This window comes from Bos indicus, chromosome 24 (genome assembly GCF_029378745.1).
Source record: "Bos indicus isolate NIAB-ARS_2022 breed Sahiwal x Tharparkar chromosome 24, NIAB-ARS_B.indTharparkar_mat_pri_1.0, whole genome shotgun sequence".
In the NCBI taxonomy this organism is placed as follows: domain Eukaryota; kingdom Metazoa; phylum Chordata; class Mammalia; order Artiodactyla; family Bovidae; genus Bos; species Bos indicus.
The window spans coordinates 42,593,893-42,616,852 of NC_091783.1; the positions used below are offsets into that span (position 1 = coordinate 42,593,893).

The 22,960-nt window shown below is 45.0% G+C and overlaps 1 protein-coding gene across 4 annotated transcripts in view; it reads right to left on the bottom strand.

The window, feature by feature from the left end:
* Positions 1 to 22,960, bottom strand: part of PIEZO2 (piezo type mechanosensitive ion channel component 2) — a 251,246-nt gene that overhangs the window by 41,482 nt on the left and 186,804 nt on the right. For all 4 annotated transcript variants that reach the window (XM_019986928.2, XM_070778959.1, XM_070778957.1 and 1 more), the window contains exons 18-31: positions 16,842 to 17,038; positions 16,309 to 16,469; positions 15,619 to 15,795; positions 15,226 to 15,351; positions 13,681 to 13,881; positions 12,934 to 13,138; positions 12,743 to 12,844; positions 12,169 to 12,334; positions 10,329 to 10,572; positions 7,886 to 7,982; positions 6,750 to 6,909; positions 6,010 to 6,099; positions 3,971 to 4,092; positions 2,908 to 2,979 (exon numbers count right to left, since the gene is read on the bottom strand). In XM_019986928.2, the coding sequence (XP_019842487.2) occupies positions 2,908 to 2,979; positions 3,971 to 4,092; positions 6,010 to 6,099; positions 6,750 to 6,909; positions 7,886 to 7,982; positions 10,329 to 10,572; positions 12,169 to 12,334; positions 12,743 to 12,844; positions 12,934 to 13,138; positions 13,681 to 13,881; positions 15,226 to 15,351; positions 15,619 to 15,795; positions 16,309 to 16,469; positions 16,842 to 17,038 (2,120 nt within the window). The remainder of the gene's footprint in view (positions 1 to 2,907; positions 2,980 to 3,970; positions 4,093 to 6,009; positions 6,100 to 6,749; positions 6,910 to 7,885; positions 7,983 to 10,328; positions 10,573 to 12,168; positions 12,335 to 12,742; positions 12,845 to 12,933; positions 13,139 to 13,680; positions 13,882 to 15,225; positions 15,352 to 15,618; positions 15,796 to 16,308; positions 16,470 to 16,841; positions 17,039 to 22,960) is intronic.

Here is a 22,960-nt window from a genome sequence, read left to right on the forward strand (position 1 = left end):
GCCTTATATCCTTGAACAGAAGCACTGTGATTTGTTATGTTTATTTTGAAGAAGGAACCAAGCCCAGAAGACTGGGCCCAGGCCTGAGGAAATAAATGCAATTCAACATAAGGTAAGAATAAGCAAGAACGAACCAAAGTCACAGCATTACGTTGGACCGAGATGGAGACCATGAAAGTAATGCTTCAGATAAGCTCAGAGATTTGCTGGAAAGTCACACGGACTTGACGTCACGTGGTCATTTGGTAAACACCGAGATTTCCAGGACTGAACATTTTACCCTCATTATTGGCTCTAAAATCAACGATAGCTTCAACTGTATTCAATCATACCTTCGAGAACTTTTGTTCATGGGGCCACTGAAGTCAGTTTTCATCATAAGCAGTTGTACATTGATTTTTATTGTTTGAAAGATGCTGCCAATTTGTATGGGACATGTGCCATTAACACATTAAAAATGGAAGAAAATGTTTTAAAAATCTCCTATTCCTTTATAAATTGTCATTGAAATGAAACTTAGATAATATTTCCTGAAGTTCTATATCTGCTAATAATAAGTAAAGAAGCTCTTATATTTATGTTTGTGAGTTCTGATAGGGGTCCTGCCTCCAGCCTGGGTCTGTGTATGTACCATGGACATGGATGCTGACAGCTGGCTTTTAAAATCCCACCACCTGTAACACCAGGGACTTGGTCCTGTATTTCAGATATTTGACAACAAAGTGAGGCTTGTCACAGATTCTGCTGTACAGAACTGATGTGGAAACAAGTGCGTCTCACCAGCATGGAAGGTATCATTGAACAGCAATGATGCGATGGTCTGTGTGCATATAGACATGGAACTGGGAGGATGTCACCTACAGAACATGTTAAGAGTGCAGATGCTCACCAGTAATGTGAATAACACAGCAACGTTATTGTATCATCAGTGAGTTTGCAAAGGGTATTCCAAAGACACTTATTCTTACACTTGGCACCTCTAAGAAATATTTAAAAGCCCAATGACTCAAGAGATGGGAAAATGGGCTTTCAATAAAGTGCTTCCAAATCTAAAGATAGGTTTTGGAACTCGTCATTGTCTATAAAATAAGCCACACGTCAATTCCTTTCCTTTCCTCCCCAGCTTGTAAAAAGAAGTATCTGATTCCAAACTATGAGTGACACATACCCCGGCATCATTGCACTGGAAGTTTTATAACGAGGCACAGGTAGTGTAATCCCAGCCTTCAGGAACTTGATATAATGAGGGTGAAATGAATCAGAAACTCTAAAGTCAACAACATTCAGAGGAAGTTCTTTCAAGGATAACCAACTCATAAGGTGGTGACCGAAGACCATATCCAATTCCTTCCAAAATGCAATGTTTACACGAGCAAAGGAAAGTCTCATGATGACCACAGCGGGCATATACCCCCAGTTAAAGGACAAAACATCAGTATGACACCATTTTGAAATGGATAGGTCTCTCTAAACTAGCAAAGGGCCCTTTAAAAACAGAAAGATTGGCACAGTTTACTTGTGACTTGATAGAAACTGGCACACAGTGTCCGCACAGGAGACTGTTGGCATGACTGACACGCCAGCAGACAGTGGGTCACACAGAATTCCAGCTTGAATCTTTGTCTTTTGACTTGAGCAGCAGATGAAATGAAACTCTTTAGAACTCATGAATTTTTTTCATGCCATAATGCTAAATTCAGTATTTGGGATTACATTTTATTACATCCAGGTATATGGAGCAAAATTTGAATATCGCTTCCTGAAATTGGCTTGCTGATTTTAGGAAATTATTTCTTGGGTGAAAGGCCAAAACCAGATCTAAATGATGGTAAGAATTAGGTGAGGGAAAGGATTCTGACTGATTTCCTATTGATTCTGAACACCATCCTGTTGACGTTAGGGACCTTGTGATATTACTTGTCTGATTACATAAACTGCAGTAATCAAGACACAATACAAGATATAAAAGTCTGCAGACATTACAAGTAATCTGCAAGATAATGAATAATTATTCAGTACTCTAACAAATTCAAAGTGGGCCAGACTGAAATGGATCATTCCATTAGAATATGCCATTGCCAAGAGTAAGTGCTACATCCTTTGCTAAGCAGAGCAGGCATAGCCGCTGCATTTCGCAATTACTAATTCTTTTTTTTTTTTTTTCTGTGATAGGGTGAAACACACCAACTCTGTGTGGCTATCGAGTTCTGCTTTTCCAAAACCATCATCTGACTTTCCTCTGAAGGGTCCTGTCTAAGCTCTGGTGACTCTGAGACCACCCACACATCAGGCGTTGGATTGGGAGGGTAGTTTTAGAGCTTTTTTGAAACTGAGGAGGCAGGGTGAGAAAGTAACTGTCTTAAGGTATCCCCATCTTTGTGCTTAATAAATTGCCAACTACCCTTACAAAAATGGAATCAATGCTCTTGGAATGGCAGAGCGGTGGAGGCGGGTTGGGGGGTAGGTCATTCACATTCACACCCAGTGCTTTTCAAAGAGGGTCATGGACATTCCAAATACAATGATTTTCTTTAAATTCAGAGTTCCAGGAGGAGCTGAAATGCATTTTCAATAAGGGTTTTCAGCCATGGAACAAACACACCTCAGCAGAGCTCTGGACCTCAGAATCCGATAACAAAGCCATCAACCCCTCTTCCCTCTCTGAGCCCATGGGTGGTGCTCAGGAACATGTGAGCCACATGGGAGTCGGCTGACTGCTCTGGAAGATTCCATCTGTCATGCTCAGAGACCCACAGAGATCACAGTGTTTCTCCCCTCTGCCCCTCCTATCAAGTCACAAGCATCAAACCATGCATGGAACACATAGGTCACGGGGACGCCTGAATTCTGGTCAAGGATATAAGGGTTAGAATCGATGAAATCGTAAGAGGATCGAGAAAAACCTACTGGAAGCATGATCAACCCAAGGCCGCCACCACTGCTTTTTTTTGCCCTTGGTTTTCTGTTTGTCTGCTTCTCCTAAAATAAAATATGTCCAAATATTAATTCTCAGGAAGTGAGAAAACAAATTTTGAAAACCACGCTTTAACAACTCAATTGTCAAAATCTAGACATATTGCAAAAGTACACCACCCAAGGTCAGGAAAAGAAATTCTACTGACTGAACATTTACGTGGTTCAGCAGTCAATTCCACAAGGTAAATATTCAGTATTCTATTAACAGAATGCCACATTTTCACTTTCTTTTTAGTGACTGAGGGCATATAAAAAGTATAAGAAAATGATTGTCTGTCAAAAATGCATCCCACATTGAATTTTCCATAGAATTAACAAAAAGAAGCACCACCCAGATATTATAGAAAAATTTAGTGGCAAATAATTTGCTAAAATACGTACATTCCAATAACCAGAAATATCTCTTTTGATCATTTTAATGCATGGTTGGAAAATATCAATTTATTGTTGATAAATAGATACTATGCACTGGAAGAACACCATGTATTATTTCTCCATTCCTTTCAAATAGAAAAGCATGCAAGCATCTTTAAGAACTTTTAAACTTAACTGGATATAACAAATCTATAATTAGATATAATAAATATATATTTCATCTCAAGTTTCATTGGAACAGATCATAATTGAATATTTTAACTACTGTTATTCAGGGGCTTATGTATTTAATTTTTGTATAAAACTTATAGAAATCAAAGACAACAGTAACCACATATCTTCCCTAAAGGAACAGATGAAGCCAACTCATTCTATTTTTTTCAGAAGCACATGTCCGTGAAATGGAAGCTAATTTATATTAAGGTCATCTTGCTAAATATGGTGCTATTCATAAAGTCATGGATTTATTAAATATGTACTTTCTGAAACAAACACATTCCACCTACAATTGGAACATAAAACTAGAATGAATAGTAATGTTATTTCACAGCCCTACCCTATATCATGTTTTTACTCAACATCAAGGTACTTGAGTGAAGAAGGAAATATTTCAACATACTCTCGTCATCCTCTTCAGAAACTTTTTGGAGATCTTGGCCTTCCCCCGACTCCTGGGTCAAGCTCAGCATCCTCTCCTTACCCTTTTTGTATTTCTGTTGCCTGGCCTTGATGCGGTCCATCCTGAACAACAAAATAGCAGCAGCAATGCCAAGAACACGCCCACAGTTACCTACACACTTATGCACACAGCCTACACCCAGTTACCTTTACACTTTTACGCACACAGCCAAAATCGTGGATGGAGTGGCAACAGTTGGGACTTGTGGATGGTTGCTTGTTAGCAACAAGTGTCTCCTTGTTTCTTTTATTCTCCCAGGTTTTGCATTTTTCTTTAAAAGAAAAATACTGCCTACCTCATATAGTTGTGAAGATCAAGTGAAAAGACGTATAAATGTAAGAACTGTTTTGTAAATAGCAAGTTGCCACTCAAACAGTCTATCAGACCCCACGACTCTCCTGTGTGTCACATCTAATCTCTTACTGGATCTGGGAAAATATTGTGTTGTAGCTCTTTGTCATTTATTCAGGAAGTCTATTCAGAAATTGCAGTGTTGAACTTCATCTCCCCCATATGTCCTCTTGAATGATATCATTTCTTTTATTTTTTTAATTAAAAAAATTCTTTTTTGGCCACGCTGTGCAGCATGTGGAATCTTAATTCCCAGATCAGGAATCAAAACTCTGCCCTGCCCCTGCAGTGGAAGTCTGCTGGACCACCAAGGAAGTCCTAAAACATTTCATTTCTTGGTTTCTTAAAATTTTAAATGTATGGCCCAAGTTTTAAAACTAATTTAAGTGACATTTCTGCTTTGGGCATCTTAAATAATATTTTATTTATTTGTTTGTCTTTAGCAATGATCATTGCCTTCATTCTTTTTTTTATTCTGACTTCTCATTTAAGGAAATGGAAAAATCCAGTGATATAAATTATACTAAGAGGTCTCACTTATGGGAAATTAGGAACACATACTACATATGGGTTCAAATTTGCTATTTCTCTAGAGCTGATTTAGATAGCTAGAAACAACAATAGCAGTAGCTATACCATATTGTACTTTCATTATATATATTTTATATAACTCATATCTTTGATTATGAAAATAACCATGCCATGGGGTAGTGTGACTCATACTGACAAATATTTTTTTTTGCACAGGGAAAGAAGCTGCGAGATGAGGTCAGGATGGAATGAACTAGTCTTAGAAACTCAGGGAACTTTCCTGGTGGGCTGACAGAGTCTCTCCATTTTCCTGGAGAAAGTGGCTAGGTTTTGAATTCTATGGCCATCAGCTCTTAAACCTGGCCCCAAACATGTGAGGCACTAGCCTTCCACAGAAGTTCCACTTACTGCTAGAGATTTCACTCCAAGAAAATAATTATTTTCAGTGAGCTAATTTAAAACAAAAAAGACTTCTCAGATCTCCTGGGTGGAGTTAGTCCATTACTTGAGTTCTCCAGGATGGCGTGCTGGGACAGGAGGCCGTGAGCTGGACATGGAAATGTGGGTGTATTTTTAGTGCCAGCTCCGGCTAGTGTGGGTTTTAAGTCATCTACTATGTGCGTCAGCAGCTTCTCCCCAGACTGGACTATATTATCTCTAAAGATCCTTCTGAAGTAAGAACCCCATGTTCATTCGCTTCACCCACAGACACGATGGACTTCTCTCCGAGTTAGAGTCGCTGGGAACGACCCTGTCTCATTCACTAGCTTGTTTAATATTTACCAAGATCAGGCAGAACTGAGTCCTAATCTAAAACAGGAAACTGGAATTCAGAGAGTTCAGAAACCTGCTGGGGGCTCGAGAAGAAGCATCTAAACTAGGACTGACACTGGTCTTGCCCATGGCCGCTCTTCCCCTTGCTCCCACTCCCCTGCATACTCCTTCGGACAATTTCCACGTCAGTCAACACGGAGCAAACGCCTGGGCACGTGTGAAGGTCACCACAAATGGCTTCCTCAGGGCTTGGGGCTCTCTGGGAGCCAGGAGCTGGTGGGACAGGATCGGGTGAACCCCAAATGAAAGGGAAGCATCCTTACTGCCTCTTCAGCTGGTCCATGGACTTTTTCTCCTCCTCGATTCTGGCCTTCACAGCTTTCACAATGGTGGCCTGGAAAAGCTCAGCCCCTCTAAAGGAAAGCCAGAAACAGAATGAATGAGCATTTTTATCGGTGTTGGCCACTTTCCCTGACAACGGTTACTAAGGGAGAGAAAACATTTGCAGGGGGAGGGGGGCGCTGCTGCCTGGAGTCTCTGGGCTGGAGCTGGGGGTCCCAAGTCCCATCTAGAAGCCCCATCCTCGTGGACAGACTCACACAGCCTCTAGCCTCCCCTAGGGAAAGGGGCTCCTCCAGCTACACTCTGGAAGGTAACCGATGAATATGTTTTTCTCTATCTTCAGGAGTTTCTCCTTAAAATGGAGGTGGCAGAGATTGGGGAAGATGCACTAGACTCTGGACCAACATGGTCTCTGCTTCTGTTCTGACTCAGAAGGCCCTAAGGAACTACTCCAGGGCTGAGGTCTGGACTGAGGGGCTCAATGTCCAGTCTGTCTTTGAACTTTGAGGGTATCACAGTCCTGGTAAGGTGTAACTCCCTCCAGAGTCTTCCTCTTTACTCTTCTGTTCTAGATCTTAAAGCCTTGGATCACTTCTCCTGGAAGGAACGTGTCTTAATTTCTTGTGGGTTCTACAAGCAAGCTCAGATGGCAGGCCGGGTACAATGTCACTTCCCGGCAGGTTTCTTAGGAGAAATCCCTTGATTCCACAGCCTGACCCACCTGGATGCCAGGATCTGCGAGGCTTTTATATCTGCCACCACATGCAGGAAATAGTAACTCATGAACACTCTTCTCTGCAGCAGCAGGAAGGCAAAGCATATGCTGTCCCAAATGATTCCCGCCTCCCCACTGGGCAGTTTACAGGAGGAGTCATCATCAGCTGGGGGAGGGGAAAAGAAAAAGAAAAAAATTACATTGAATACCCATTTTCATTGTTATTTTATAAGCTCTGTGATACGATCACACAGACATACAAGCAAACTTCCAAGGCACTGAATCCCTGTGAGTGGATTTATTTGCAGTCAAGGGCACAAACTTCAAGTCTGGTAACAGCACCAGTTCATAAGGCTGACCACAAGTGAGCTCTGGATACTCTAGGGCTCAGCAGGAAAGGTCAGGGAGAAACTGTATCTGTATGTCCCAACGCCAGAGGATATCTCGGCACAAACAAGACATGTTCTGGGAATGGGCCCTTCCCAGGGCAGCCAGCAGAGCAGCCACAGTCTACTGGAAGGAGAGGTGCCAACAGCACGTCTGACCCCAAATCAGAACAAGCTCTAGTGCCTTCTTCATCCTCCTACCAGAAGGCAGGGCGGGGCCGGGTGAGGGTGGGGGAGCACCAGGTTCCAGGCCCCATGGAGAACAGAGGACAGTGGTGCTGTCCAGGGTTCTGACACAAGAGGCACAGGGTGGGAACCGGAGTCCCGCCTCCAGCAGGGAGGGAGTCTAACTGCAGACACCCTGTTACTCCTCCCAGCTCTCCACCCAGTGGGGTTTCTCTGAGCTTCAGGGTGGGGGGTCTGCAGGTAGAGCTCCTCTGATGACCAAGATGCCCACTACAGCAGCCACAGGTGTGTGTGGGCATCTGTGACCCTTCCCATCATAAACATAGGAAGTTCAGGGAGTTGCTAAAGACCTGCTTGGGGATGGGGAAGGGACATTTGTTGAAGATCAAAGATTATCTTGAGGGTGGGGTGTTCCAACCACAGATAGCCTGGCAGCGCCAGCCCACAGCTCCTTGAAGACACTGAGTTGGGTGTCCTTTCATCTCCTACCTTCAGGGGCTTTGGCATAGATATTTAAATTAGAACTCTCCCTTCTGTCCCTCCGTTCCCAAATCTGCTTTTCATACTCACGCATTTTGTAGCCCTTGACTGTACAGGCCAGGCTGAATGCTTGGATCAACCAGCAACTATTTTGAACCAATTTTTCAATATAGCCACATGCTCCTATCTGAAAAACAAATGGGAAACGAGTATCCTGAAACTCTGCACCCAGAAAACAAGGTTGATGTCTTGCAATCCCAACATGTGCAGGAATTCCCTGCGGCTCAGTGCTCTGATGGCTCCTAAAATCCAGTCCCACTCAATAAAGCGCTTGATGCTTCGCTTCTGGGAGTTAAACCCGAGGAGCAAGCAGAAGAAGCCTCAGCATGGTGCTCTCTGCACTGGGAAGTGCCTCTCTTTTCCAACAGGATACTTAGAGCATCATAGGAACAAGCCTGACTCTGCAATAGCCAATGGGTGAGCACTAATCCAGGACTCAGATTTGGGCAGAGACAAACCTAGACAGCATATTAAAAAACAGAGACATCACTTTGCTGACAAAGGTCCATATAGTCAAAGTTTTGGTTTTTCCAGTAGTCATGTACAGATGTGAGAGCTGGACCATAAAGAAGGCTGAGCACTGAAGTATTGATGCTTTTGAACTGTGGTGCTGGAAAAGACTCTTGAGATTCTCTTGGACAGAAAGGAGATCAAACCAGTCAATCCTAAAGGAAATCAACTCTGAATATTCATTGGAAGTACAGATGCTGAAGCTGAAGCTCCAATACTTTGGCCACCTGATGTGAATAGCCGATTCATTGGAAAAGACCCTGATGCTGGGGAAGATTGAAGGCAGGAGAAGAAGGGGACAACAGATGATGAGATGGCTGGATTGGACATGAGTTTGAGCAAGATCTGGGAGATGGTGAAGGACAGAGAAGCCTGATGTGCTGCTGTCCATGAGGTCGCAAAGAGATGGACACGACTGGGCAACTAAACAGCAAAACAACAGCAAAGTGAAGACCAGGTCTGAAACCCGGGTTTACAGAATAAATGAATGAATGAGTGGATTCCACAGTCACACACTCTCCAGGAATAGCTGTCGGGAGGGATCAGCTCCCAGGTGCTGGTCTCCACCCATTGGACTGACTTCAGGAGAAAGAGTGACCTCCTGTCCTGCCTCACCCCCTGCCCGACAACTCTCAACACCACCCCACAGGCAAACACGCACTGCTGGAGTCCAACTGAGGAACAAAAATCACTTTTACTACCAATTAGAAACTTACCATTCTCATGGACTTGAGAAAAAATAAATTCTTCAAATACACACTCATGGTTACATAGACTTGGCTTCGTCAGACTTCTAAACACAGCAATGCATGTGCCTCCCCCCACCCAAAGTCAAATGCTTTCCAGTAGAATTGCCTGGCAAATTCATCTTTAAGTGCTAGGAAGGGGAGAAGTAGGCAGCCATAGTGCCTACATCACTGTTCTTTTATTTTAATTTTAATTAATTTTTTAATTGGAGGATAATTGCTTTACAATATTGTGTTGGTTTCTGCAATACATCAACGTGAATCAGCCATAGGTATATGTATGTACCCTCCTTCTTGAAACTCCTTCTCACCTCCCACCCCATTCCACCACTGTTCTTCTAACACTCTGTCAGTTACAGCCATGAGGGGCAGGCCCTGGCATTGAGTTTGAATCAGAGCTAGAAGTGGATTAACTCCTTCAGATCCTGAAAGGTCACTGTTTAATTTCTTGACACAATAAATAGCTTGAAAGGTATCTTTGTGGCCTACAAGATTTCACATGACTCTGGGATGATGCATGGGCAGTTTATCCACCAGGAAAGAGCCACACTGTGGCTTGCAAGGTGGAAATTTAACAGAGAGTCGGCCTTGTTCTGTGGACAGGAGGTGTTCGTCTCAACCCTGAACTATCTTAGCTGTTTTTAAGTCAAGATGCTAGTGCTTAGAGCAGCCACGAAGCTCCCGTGTCCACCCGTGCATCAGGGCACCATAAAACACCTGCACCTTTTGGGGCCTATCCCTCCCATCTGTACCCCACCTGGTGTCACAGAAAATCTTGACTATTCTATCAATATTTATACTTGCATGGAGTTTTCCCGGTAAGAGAGTCGGTTTCAGCCAACAGGATATAATTTGTGAAGACATCACATGACTGTTTCAACTCATAAAGGGCCACTTGCAGCCTGTTCTGGAGTGAAATCCAATCATTCCTCAGAAGGGATAGATTTTAATTGAAAAAATACATTTTAGAGTTTTTTTTTTTCCTACAAATACATATCCTCTTGTCCTTGAGAGGGTGGATGTGAGCAAAAAGGATTCTGCTTAAAACAGCAAAACAAGGAGTAATAAACGGTCATTCCAATTCTGAGTTTGCCAGGATCCTATTCGGGGCTTTTAAGAGAGCAGCATGAGGGGCTGAGGGCTTTCAGTAACCACTGAATGGGTTGTTTGCTCTGAGGCTGGGACGGCAAATGTGTTACACGGTGCGAGCCACTTACCGACAGTATGTTTTTCATCGTGATCACAAAGACGTTGTAAGCGATCAGCCAGTCCCAGTAGCGCAGGATGCTCTTGATGGGTTTCAGCAGCAAGTCGCCCCCGAAGAGCAGGAAGTAGAAGCAGGCCACCAGGTAGCCCATGCAAAAGATGCTGATGCGGGTCGTCCCAGTGATGAAGATGATAGTGAGCACGAACCAGAAGAGGTAGCTGAAGATGACCACCTTGGACATGTCCAGATACGACCTGGACAACAAAACCAAGAGACAACACAGACTGCAGCGCAGACCAAGTAGGGAGGTTCTAGTAGAGGAAGGGAATGTGTTCACACATCCTCCTCCTGACTCAGCCTGGAGGCACAGGCCAGAGAGGGCGCTCTGATCGCCGGCTGGTCCACAGGCAATCCTCATCCAGTTAGTGATGGACAGAGCAGTGCTTTGGGAAAACGCCATATGCACTTTTATTATCATCAAACTGGGGTCAAACTTCCCACAAGCAGCAATGTTCTCTGCCTAGTACCCGAAGAGTCAGACACGACTGAGTGACTACAACTTTCACTTTTTTGCACATCGACATAGAGCTCACAGGCTCTGTCAGGATTCTCTCTGCACCTTCCTGGGCCGAGCCAAGGTCCCTTCTGTGGGACCACTCCTCACTCTGCAGACAGGCAGATGCTCGGGCCCCATCATCCCCCAGTGGTGGAGCTCCGGGAGCTTCCCCAGCTGGGTATCGGCTGACAGATATCGTGCCTACAAGCCGCGACCCATCTGGATTCATTTGCTCAGAGTCTCTAGGCTATGGAGGCTTTGCTTTGGTTGTTTTTTTTTTTTTTTTTTCCCAAGTTTGGGGAGAAGCACAGAAGCATCAATTGTGCATCAGATACTTGATAACTGAGTTGTTATTTTGTGGGAGCTCTTAAGTCATCTCTGATAAATACATGCTATACTGTTTTCAGTGTGGTTAGGGAATAAGTGGTCCCTAGAAGAATGCTGGTGATGGACAGGGTGATGGAGTTGGTGATGCACAGGGAACCCTGGCGTGCTGCAGTCCATGGGATTGCAAAGAGTCAGACATGACTGAGCAACTGAACTGAACTGAGAAGAACACTGTCACAGAAGTGGACTTTTGGACTATACTCTTCTTAGACTAAAATACTCAACACTTCTGAATAGTTTCATGATTTTTCTCTAAACTATGTTTCACTCATCCTTGATGTCATACACACTGGAGAGTGCATAAGATGTGGGTGTTTCTCAGCATTCCACGGTCACACAGGTAATGTCAGTGATTCAGTCCTGGTGTGGGATCTGAATGCCCAGTCCTCCTAATGTGTGTGACTTGAAGTCGGTGGAACTAGGCTGCTGGCAAGTTTGAGTGAGTGTGTGTGTGCTTGTGCACACGTGTTTGTGCATCATGTGCTTTCCATCCATTTCCCTTCCCTGCCTGCAGCTGTGAATCCTCCTACAGGAGCCCCGGCCCTCACTCTTCAGCCTGACCTGCTTTGGGTTCAGAAATCATAAAACCAAGCCTGTGGGAACAACATGGCAACACCAGCCAACATACCCCGGGGAGGACCTCCAGGGCCCCTGGGAGCGCTTGAGGCCCTGGCTGTCCTGGGGTTCAGGGGCATCTGTTCCCCAGAACTGCCCTGGGCATGTCCAAGGAGGACAGAGGATAACAAGGAGGTTTGGCCTCCAGACCATGGCCTCTAGCTGTCTGGCCCCAGGATTCTTGGCTTCATGGTGTAATCAGCGGGTCAGCGCCCAGGAAAGGCAGAGGAGCTGGAGGCATGGGCTTGGGGGTCGCACCTTCCCAGGGGCTGCCCGTGGGCAGCCGCGTTACCTGCAGTGGATGAAGTCGGGCACGGGATTGTGCTGGCTGAATGAGGCCGCGTCCAGGTTCATGCAGATCTCCACGTTGTCACCTGCCACGATCCTTACGGCAGCCTTATTCTCATCCTCAAAGATCTGCCGTTGCAGCGAGGCACACAGGAGTAGCATGAAATCATCTGGCGGAACAGAAGCATCTGTGGTCTGGCCTCGTCCTTCCAGCTACCCTTTCCAGTTTGTAGGTCTATGTCTGCGGTGGCAGCAAGAAGCAACCGCTTTCCCCAGGACCAGGCCCGCCTCCCGCAGCCTCTCTCCTAGAAGGTGGGTGTATACAGGTGTGTGGGGCTGGATAGTGGGGTGTGTGGCAGAGGATAAAATTACTAAAGTAAAAAAAGTGTTTGGAATGCTAACATGGTATTAACTCTGCAGACAAAACAGGGCTGGCAGGAGCCGCTAGTGGCTGGTGATGGTGACGCGTGGAAGCCAGCCTGTCCGGACTGTATGTGCAGGGGTGCGGTCGGGGAGCGGGTGCAGGGGTGCACCACCAGGGGAAAGATGAGCAGGCAGGACCCCAGCACCCCACTTACACACGAGGAACACAGGGTTGGGCCGAACGATGAAGTCAGGGAAGTACAGCCACTTGACGATGTTGTCATTGAAGCTGGCGCCCTTGAACCTCCAGGGGTAGTCTGCAGGGTGTGAGGTGGGAGGAGCCGGTCAGGGAGCCCCTCATGCTGTTGAGCTCCCGCCTCCCGTTGCCAGTGGTGGGGGGACTCACCTCGGCAGGGGGCAGGGGGGATGCCGATGCAGATGAAGTACTGGAAGGTGATGATGCAAGCCAGGAAGCAGCAGTACTTGGGCCAGATCTCGGCGATGGCCTTTCTCCTGCGCCGGTACAGGACGGCAATCAGCCAGCAGGCGTGAATCATGGCGTAGAAATCCATGCGCTGGCCGATCACGTTAACTGACATGAGGAAACAGGTCTGCGTGAGGATGAAAGAGGCAGAAAGTCGGCTTTACAGGGAAGGGGAGTGACATCAGCGGGCAGCCCCCAGGAGCGGTGGAGACCCGCGTTCCTGGGCCCAGACCCTGGATGAGTTCTTCACCTGCTCTGCCTCTGCAGTGTGTTTTCATCATGAAGACAGAAGACTGACTAGGTGGCCGTCAATAAGAATCACTGTTCCAAGTACTGAGGGAAGGCCTCCCACACTATTCAGGTCAAAACAGTGTGCTCTGGCTGAGGTCATACATTCAGAAGGCACTAAACAGACACCCAGGCATCTGTAAGACTGGGCGTCCCGAGAAGCCATGTCCATGGCTGCAGAGCAGGGGACAGGCACCGAGTCCTGGAAATTCTCCACCAGGCCAGGGAACCCTGCCATGGAAGCTCCCCGCCACCCCCTCGGATCCCAAGGAGATGGAAATCAGGGCATGGAGATGTGCCACAAAGCCCTAGTGGCCACCTGGCTGAAAGCAGCTGCTGGAATTTTCAGAGAAAAGAGAACAGATCAGCAAGGAAACTCACCTCCAGACCAAACTTGTAGAAGAAGTAATTGATGAAATACTTGGCACAGTTAACAAGTCCATCATCCAGCTGGAGTCTTGTGATGTTGTGGAAGATGGTTTTAGACACAGGGGTTGAGAGGTTGTTCCGACCTCGGTAGTACTCCTGATGGCGGTAGACGGTGACCTCGAAGGCCAGGATGGCCAGCATCAGCAGGTTGTTCTAGAAAACAAGGAAAATACACATGATGCCATGTGGTCATTTACAGTCTCCTTAAAAAGCTATCTCACTTCACTGTGGGTATGTGTGATCAGATCCCACAACCATGAAACAGTCTTGACTTTAATGCTCATTTTCCCTGTTTTTTGGTAACAAGGGTGGAGTCCTCTCCAGTTTGAAAATCAGGCTAATTTTCATGATAACAGGATTTAGAACCTCTATACCAATGACTGGCGATGGTTACACCAGATCCAGAAAAAGTACCACCGAACCAGACAGCTGGGTCCAGTTACTCGGAAGGGTTGTCCAGCTTTCTTTGCAACTAAATGTGAGAAACCCTTATACACCATCCTGCAGGGACCCCAGGAAACAGACTGAGCTGCAGACTGGGGCTCAACTTAGCAAGTTTTTGAACACAATATCTTTGAAAGCTGGCTAGAGAGAGCAGTAGAGTAAAAAATATACTAATCATACTACAAAATAATAATAAAAAATAGGTAACATTTATGTGCCAGACACTATTCTAATCGCCCCTTTCAAATATGAGTTGGTTTTATCTTGTAACAGCTCTTAACGGTAGACATAATTTGTATGTTACAAATAATATTGGTCATATGAGAAAACATCAGGAAGCTACACCAAGTAAGAGGAGATGCTTAGTACACTTTAAAATTCTGGTTGAGTACAAAGGCTTTAATTACATCATCAGCATAATCCATCAAAATAAAATGTTCAAACTATCCATCACAGTAACATGTGAATAATCTGAACTATATTGCTTTCCTTATGTTTGTTACAACTATTTGCAATCAGAATTCATTTTTCAAAGACACGCCCTTTGTATGTGGCTACTTCTAAGCATGATAGATGCCGTTGATTAAAATCTGTAGAATTTAGACAGCAAACATTTCTTGTCATGCTATACTTACTTCTCAGAAATAATTACTCTGACCATTTGGTGTAATTTACTCAATATTTTTTCTTTGTTGCCTACAAGATATCATTCTATGTATCCTGTTTTGAAGTTTGCTTTTTTTTTCAACATTACAATATATTTTGGATATCTTTCAGTGTCTGATAATATTATAAATCTGCCTTTGAGCAGTTTCGTAACATTCCAGTGAATATATTTGTCATATTCTATTCAACGAATCTCAAATTACTCAGCTGATTTCTTTTCAGCACAATTCAATACTGATTTTAATACTCAGTCATGTGTTTTGGAGGTGACTGCAAACCCCATGTAAGAAGACGAGGCTGCTCTCAAAGGTGAGGTGAGCGGTCTCCAGGGAAAGGGCTGCAGACATGAACTCAGCAGAGGCTACACTAAGGATGAGGAAGCCTTACCCTCAGGTAGACAAGTAGAGGAGATGACTTCCTGAGGCCCACCCATTCTGTGGGGTCAATGGGTGCGCTGTAGAGCAGAGACTTGTTCAGCTGGTGCAGGGGGATGTTCGTCTGGTTTTCATTTGGCTGAAAAGAAAAGAGAAAGGAGTAAGAGATGGCCCCGCAGTCAGGAGAGTTCAGACTAGTCTCCCTCGGGTTTGAGCAAAGGGACACAGGGATGGGGGGAGGACCCACTTCAGGGGGAATCAGCATCAGGAGAGACGGGGCCAGGACACCTCCGACTCACTGAGCCAGCGAAGGCCTGTCGGCGAGGGCTGGGGGACGTGGGTCCCCCGAGGTGTGCCTCCCTTCCCTGAAGGCCAGGCAAGGGGACCCTCCGTCTCCGAGGCTCACCAACGAACAGTTCACAGAGAAGTTCTCAGGCTTGATGGTCTGCAGCTGGTACAGCATCTTACAGACGATGATCACACATGTCCAGACGGTGCAGACACTGGAGGCCAGACGGCGGAGCCTGGCATACGGCAGAGCAAAAGCCCAGGAAATAAGAAACACGTAGTTGAACAGAGACACCTGAGAACACAAAATTGGAATTGGAGACAAAAATATGTCACATGGCACAACATCTAAAAACCTAGATGTTTTTAGGCAACTTGACTGATTCAGTTCCTCTGAGCTAAGCAAAGGCAGGCTGGGATCTTCATATGTACAAGAAATGGCTGTGGGTGTTAAGATATATAGCTAGTACACAGACAGGTGTACAACCAGGTGATGTTAAGTATATCACAGTGGGAAACTACTGAGGTGAACAGGCTTCTGGGAGAACACCCAGGGGGTCCTCGGCCCAACTTGGAGCTTCAGGAACCTCTCCTGGGAGAGAACACGCCTGAGTGGTGCCCTCAAGCTGTGCGGAGTTCAGACATACCCACACTGGGTGGGCATGTGGTGCACAGCCACATCCACATCCATGTCCGTCTCTGCCCTACCCGTGCTCAGCGAGGGGACTTTAAGTCCAAGCGGCCCAAGGCTCCAGCTGGAGCAGACGTCTGGCTGGGTCTGGCCTAAAGACGGAATGGCATCACTTGCCTCCTTCACGGACACCCAGATGATGTAGGAGGACACGATCTTGACGATGTGCAGCTCCAGGATCCACCACAGGAACGTCTGCAGCTGGTGGAAGCCCTCCAGGAACCGCAGGAGCAGCACGGTGAGGCGGTCGATCACCAAGTGCCACTTGTTCCTCAGATCTGCAAGGCAGGGAGTGCAACTGTGAGTGGAGGTCTGGCCTGTATTGATGGGTCCCTTGTCCCTCTGATCTGCAAGGCAGGGTGTGTGCACAGCTGTGAGTGGAGACCTGGCCTGTACTGATGGGTCCCTTGTCCCTCTGATCTGCAAGGCAGGGCGTGTGTGCAGCTATGAGTGGAAGCCTGGTGTGTACGGCTCGTTCCCCCCGTTTCTAGCTCACTGCCAGGGTCAAGTATATACTGGAGCATATAGAGTATATATTTTATTATATACTTATATAATGAGTATATATTTGATTCACTTGGAGCAAGTCAGTGGTTGGTTTCCTCCACCTGTGAGCTAGCATCCGAGCGGCTCCTGGGTGGGCGGCTTACCTGACGTCTCCTCCTCCTCTTCGTCCTCATCCTCATCCTCGCTGTCCCTGCCAGGCTCGCCCTTCTTGGCTTTTGCAGGGCATCCCCCCGGCATCTCCTCCCCAGGCCCAGCCAGCTGCTTGACCTCTGCCACCTCCAGGCTAGCGGTCAGCTTCATCATGGCAAGGTCCGGAAGGCTTCCCTCGGGGTGGGCCAGCCTGTCGGCAGACAGCAGACAAGTCAGGGAGGGAAGGGCACTGGGAGCTGAGAGTGAGGGGCACGTGGAGGAAGATGAACAAAATGGAAGTCACTACACAGCCTGGCATGTGGGCTTGTTAGCATCCGGTTGCTTTTTATTTTTTAAAGCTCTTTCTAAAAATGAACTGTAGATTCAGGTTTGGTGAGCTCTTCCAATTCAGGTTCTAGTGATGAGTCAGTCATGAGAGCTATCAACACCTAAACTTGACATTTTTTCCCGCAGGAGAAAATGGTCAGAGTTTAGGATGGAGAAGCATGAAATGGCATCATGTAGAGCAAGCATTTCATGGCTTCACAGGGGGACTTACTCATTGTGGTGGATTGGTAATTTTTTCTTGATGCTGCTCAAAGTAATGGAAATAGAAAGGAAAAAAAAAAGGAGATGAGAACAGAAGAGTTATAAGGAGACTCAGAGATCACACATCATGCTACAGTCATCTACTATTGCATTCCTATATGCCGGGTGCAGGGCCCTAACGCCATGTGCATTCCAGGATGGCGGCCACAGCGTGCTTTGACTGGGAGCCCTGAGCCGGGCAGCTGATCTGAGAATGGACGGTGCTGCAGTGGTGAAGGGCAGGACGCAGAGACTGCTGAGGCAAGTCAGGTCATGCTTTCTTAGAAACACAGCAAACCATCCCCTAGGAATCAAGTCATTCACAGTTTAAGGAGGGATTTTTTTTTTAATTCTTAAATAAGGTGTAATGTCGGTCAACTTTTGCATGGACCAGTCTCATCCTGTGGCCATCTGAAGCGTATGCAGTGGATGCAAATGCTTCTGGGGGTAAGAAGCCTGTATCACACCCCATCCTCGGGCACCAGGTGAGCTGCGGGACCAGATCTCTTGAGAAGAGTGCGGGAGCCTGGCTGAAGGGGCTGCAGCCTTAGGGAGCTCAGCAACTCTTGGGGGTCCAGCTTAGTTCACGGCGAATAGTAATGAGTATGATCTTGCTCCTCAGTTTTTTAAGAGTATATCTTTTTATTCATATTCAAATGAATGTTTGAAGGAACGTTTGTGGGCAATAAAGTAGACATTAGGAAAAGGCCTATTACAGATCATGCAGGTAGTCCTTCTCATTTGCAAAAACTTATTCATTTCAGCCTGACTGTCACAGGACAGACACTTGATAATGTTATCGTATCTGTAATACTCTGAGTTTTATCTGTAATATCTGTAATTGACTCTGAGACAATTTTATGTCTCTGGAATTTTACTTTTTTTTAAACAAAATGAAGAAGTCCGGCTAGATAAAAATCTAAGCTCACATGCAACTTGTTGGTTTTGCATTTAAACGCCTGTGATATTGGAGAACTGTGGTCAAGATTCTGCATTGCCCTTGGACTTTCAGAGAGGTTATCCTTCAAAAGCAATTCCTTTTAGCGATCTCAAGCAGGTAGATCACAGAATGTTAGAAAATTTAGTGAACAAAGAATGTTCTGAGGTCGGTGGAAGAAAGTGTGCTGACATGTACTTGCTTATTTTCTTTTTCTTTTCTTCTCTTATTGGATATATGCATACATACAGCTGACTCACATTGTTGCACAGCAGAAAGTAACACAACATTGTACCACAACTATACTTCAAAATATAAATTAATTAATTAAATCGTATGATCCCCAAAAAATCACCTTTCAGTTTGGCTTTGATAATCCACATTATAGCCAGATTTCCACAACATTATTTTCTACTTGTATGTACTTGCTTATTTTCTTAAGCTAGATAATTCACCTGAGAAAATCTGTGATTATAAAATGCCTCTGGATGAAAGTATTCTCAATGAACGGTTAGAGTGTCTACTTTAAAAGACACTGTATGAATCCTTTCATTGTGCTTTCGTTTTTCTCATAGCATTTTTCTGAGACAATCCAGAACAATGTTAAAAGCGTGCTCTTTGGAATCAAAAAGATTTAGATTTAAGCCTAAACTAGACATCTTGCTAACAAGGGGAAGTGGCAAAGCTCCTTACTCTGTCTTTTATTTTTAAAAAATTTTATTGAAGTATAGTTGATCTACTATGTGTTAATTATAACAATGTGATTCAGTTACACATGTACACAGGAACAGGTGTAATGGCCCTGGTTTGTGTATATGTAGGAGAACTAACCATTGCTCCTGTTAAAATATTCTAAATCAGTCTGTTTACAAATTCAGTTGGAACTTCCTGTATTTTTCACACCATCAGAATTTTATCAGTCAGCCACTGTCCTTAACACAGCCCTACCTCACATCTTATAAGGTCAAGTCTAAATTGTGACTGACCCAGAAGTTGGATATAGGTATGTCCCCTCTTTCATTGGAACTCCCATCTAGAAACACAGTATTCTCCTTATTAAACAGCACTGAACATACAAAAATAAATTTGGGGATAAAGAAAGCTTATTTACTCAATAAAAGGTTCACCCTATCATTCTAATCAAGAGAAGTCCCTTCAAAACTGGACATACTTCATGTGCAGCCTTTTAGAAGCACATACTGTGTAGGGAGAGAGGGTTTGTTAGGTCGAGTGCTCCCTAGGGCACAGCTCTGACTTTTCTTAAAATGTGGGCATTCAGACAAAAGTGAGAGTTCACTGGAAAGAAGACTGAGCTAATGGTGGAATGCTTCAAGTTTTTAATTATTTTAGATGACTGCATCTAGGTCTGAGAACTCCTGAGTCAGTTCAGGGTTGATGGGCATATGTTTCTCCTCAAGAGGAATGCAGGGAGCCAACTCTGTACCATCAGCATCCTTGGCACATTGGTTCTAGGACCCCTACGGACACCAATACCTATGGGTGCTCAAGTCCCTTGTATAAAATGCTATAGTATTTGCTTGTAACCTACGCACATCCTCCTGTACATTTTAAATGATCTCGAGATGGCTTGTAATACCTAATACTATTTGAATGCCATGGAAATAGTAACTTGCACACAGCAAATTCAAGTTTGCTTTGGGGAACTTTCTGGATTTTTTTTAAAAAATGCTTTTGGTTGAATCCATGGATGCAGAAACCACGGATATGGAGGGCTGAGTGTATCAGTTGTCAGAGCCCATCAAACCACTCCTGCCTCTTGGGCGCCCCAGCCACCTCCTCTTAAAGCACATGATCAAGACTTTATCAGAAACACAGAGGGAGAGAGACAGATATAGTGTGGTTCTTTATGTTAAGAGGGATAAGACTGATATGGCTGCTCAAGATTTATGCTTCAAGTCTGTAGCTTACTTCTCTAGCTGGCAGCTAAAAACTTGAGGTTGACATTTCTCTCTCAGGTTGCCCCCAAAACCAGCCCCAAAGGGAGCCCACCCGGCCTCGTTCCTCTTCCATAGAGATCTCCACAGAGATGCACTAAGTTTTTACTCCTCTTTCTAGACGGGCTACCTCCTCGGGTCTGCTACTTGGTTGTCAGCCTCAGCATTCCTCTTAAGAGGAAAGACAGTGGAGTAGAAAACCTACAAATCTTTCCAAGAGTTATTTTGTTAAGTGGATTTACTGCAAAATACATGCTTCTACTACCTAAATTACTGACTTGATTACTTAAGACGTGAAGTTATGGGAGTGGATAGTTTAATTCTCTCAATAAAGTAAGAAGAGCTTTGATGAATTAGACCTGAACACTCTTCTCTTTTGGGCACTTGAGGATAACTCCACACACAGCAGGTGTCAGAGCTCACCCTTTGTTACCTGTGGTTATGAGTAGGTGTTATCTCCCCGCCTGGATGATGTGCATCTAAGCACGCTGCCCAACTTGGCATTTTTTTTTTTTTTGCAGAAGGCAAATACATTGTGAAATCTGTCATGTAAAATACCATCCTTCTATATGATGCTCTTTTAAGTAGATGTATACTTGAAGAAATTGGTGTTTTAATTTTCTCTTAACCATAGATTGTTGTGCCTATTATCACTTCATTCAGGCATATCCACTAGCAGTTAAACCCCCATGGTAGGTGAGATGTTGGCCCTGCGGTGGATTGTACAAGGGACCCAGGGCCTGAGGGCCAGAGGTGGCGGGCAGGGGAGAAGATAAGACAGGCAGGCAGATGGGGCTGAAGGCCAATGTTGGGAGGCGGCAGCAAAGAGAAAGTGCTCCGGGAACTCAGAGGAAGGGCCGGTACACTCAGCAGGGACTCGGCAGAGATGGGTGGTTTGTGGAGCAGCTGGTTCTTGAGCTGAGCTCTTGATTACATGTTCAGGAGGGACGTGGGCTCACAGGCAAGCCCAGGACTAATTCTACCAAAGGGTGACCAATGCCGAGTGCCAGCTGAAGACCCTCGGCCGCCTCTCAGTCCACTCAGCAGCACCATTCAGTCCAAACACCGAATGGCTGGGTTTGCAAAAGACATCCATAGCATACCTGGAGGCCATGTCCACTGTCTGATGATGTCAGTTTCATTTACAAGCTAATAAAGTGCTTAACACCCCCAGAGACCATTTGAAAAAGGAGCCAAGAGAGAAAACGTTGAAGTACCCACCTATTTATTATCAGATACACACGCCCATTGACCTTGGCATGGCTACGCAGGAAGCACAAGGCGGCAGCGGGGAGACAGTCGGAGAGAGAGAGAGGAGAGTGTTAGCCAGAGGGAAGGAGCTGACGGTGTCCTGCAGGCTCTGCACCACCAGGTGTGTCAGCAACACCCTTCATGCACCGCAAAGTGTCCAGACAGTGAGGATCGGCAGCACCGTGAAGTCAGACAGAGTGAGGTTTGAAACACTTGACAGTGACAGCCTCTTCCTCCCTCCCTCCCCCAAAGAATCACACGTCTGGTCAGATACCTGTAAGGTTTAAATGTCCAGAGTGCACTTATCAAATAAAATACCACGTAAAACATTAATTCTTGGTCCTTCTCCAGAATTAAAAAAATAAAATCCTTTGAGTATCCATATTCAAGATCCTGTTTTCTGAGGTTTTTCTCAAGTTAAAGTTTAAAAAAAGTCATTCTATTTCTGTACGCGTCACAGTACCTTCTAAAATTATTATGACCCAGCAATCCCACTGCTGGGCATACACACCGAGGAAACCAGAAGGGAAAGAAACACGTGTACCCCAATGTTCATCGCAGCACTGTTTATAATAGCCAGGACATGGAAGCAACCTAGATGTCCATCAGCAGATGAATGGATAAGAAAGCTGTGGTACGTATACACAATGGAGTATTACTCAGCCATTAAAAAGAATACATTTGAATCAGTTCTAATGAGGTGGATGAAACTGAAGCCTATTATACAGAGTCAAGTAAGCCAGAAAGAAAAACACCAATACAGTATACTAATGCATATATATGGAATTTAGAAAGATGGTAACAATAACCCTGTATGAGAGACAGCAAAAGAGACACAGATGTATAGAACAATCTTTTGGACTCTGTGGGAGAGGGCAAGGGTGGGATGATTTGGGAGAATGGCATTGAAACATGTATAATATCATATGTAAAATGGATCGCCAGTCCAGGTTCGATGCATGATACAGGATGCTCGGGGCTGGTGCACTGGGATGACCCAGAGGGATGGTACGGGGAGGGAGGTGGGAGGGGGGTTCAGGATGGGGAACACGTGTACACACGTGGCAGATTCATGTTGACGTATGGCAAAACCAATACAATATTGTAAAGTAATTAGCCTCCAATTAAAATAAATAAATTTATATAAAAAATAAAATAAAACAAATCATTGACATGTGGCAGTCACAGATATTTAAATAAGGAATGGACATTCAGTATCTTACTATGAAGTGTTTATTACATAATAATTATGTTGTAATCATGTTATAGTGTCTATTTTATCAATACATAAGGGAAATGACATTCCTGACAATGTCTACCTAGAAATAATAATAATTACTCATAAGATTTGTCATAAAATTTTTCATAATGCTAACTATAAATTCTAGAAGGCTCAACATGA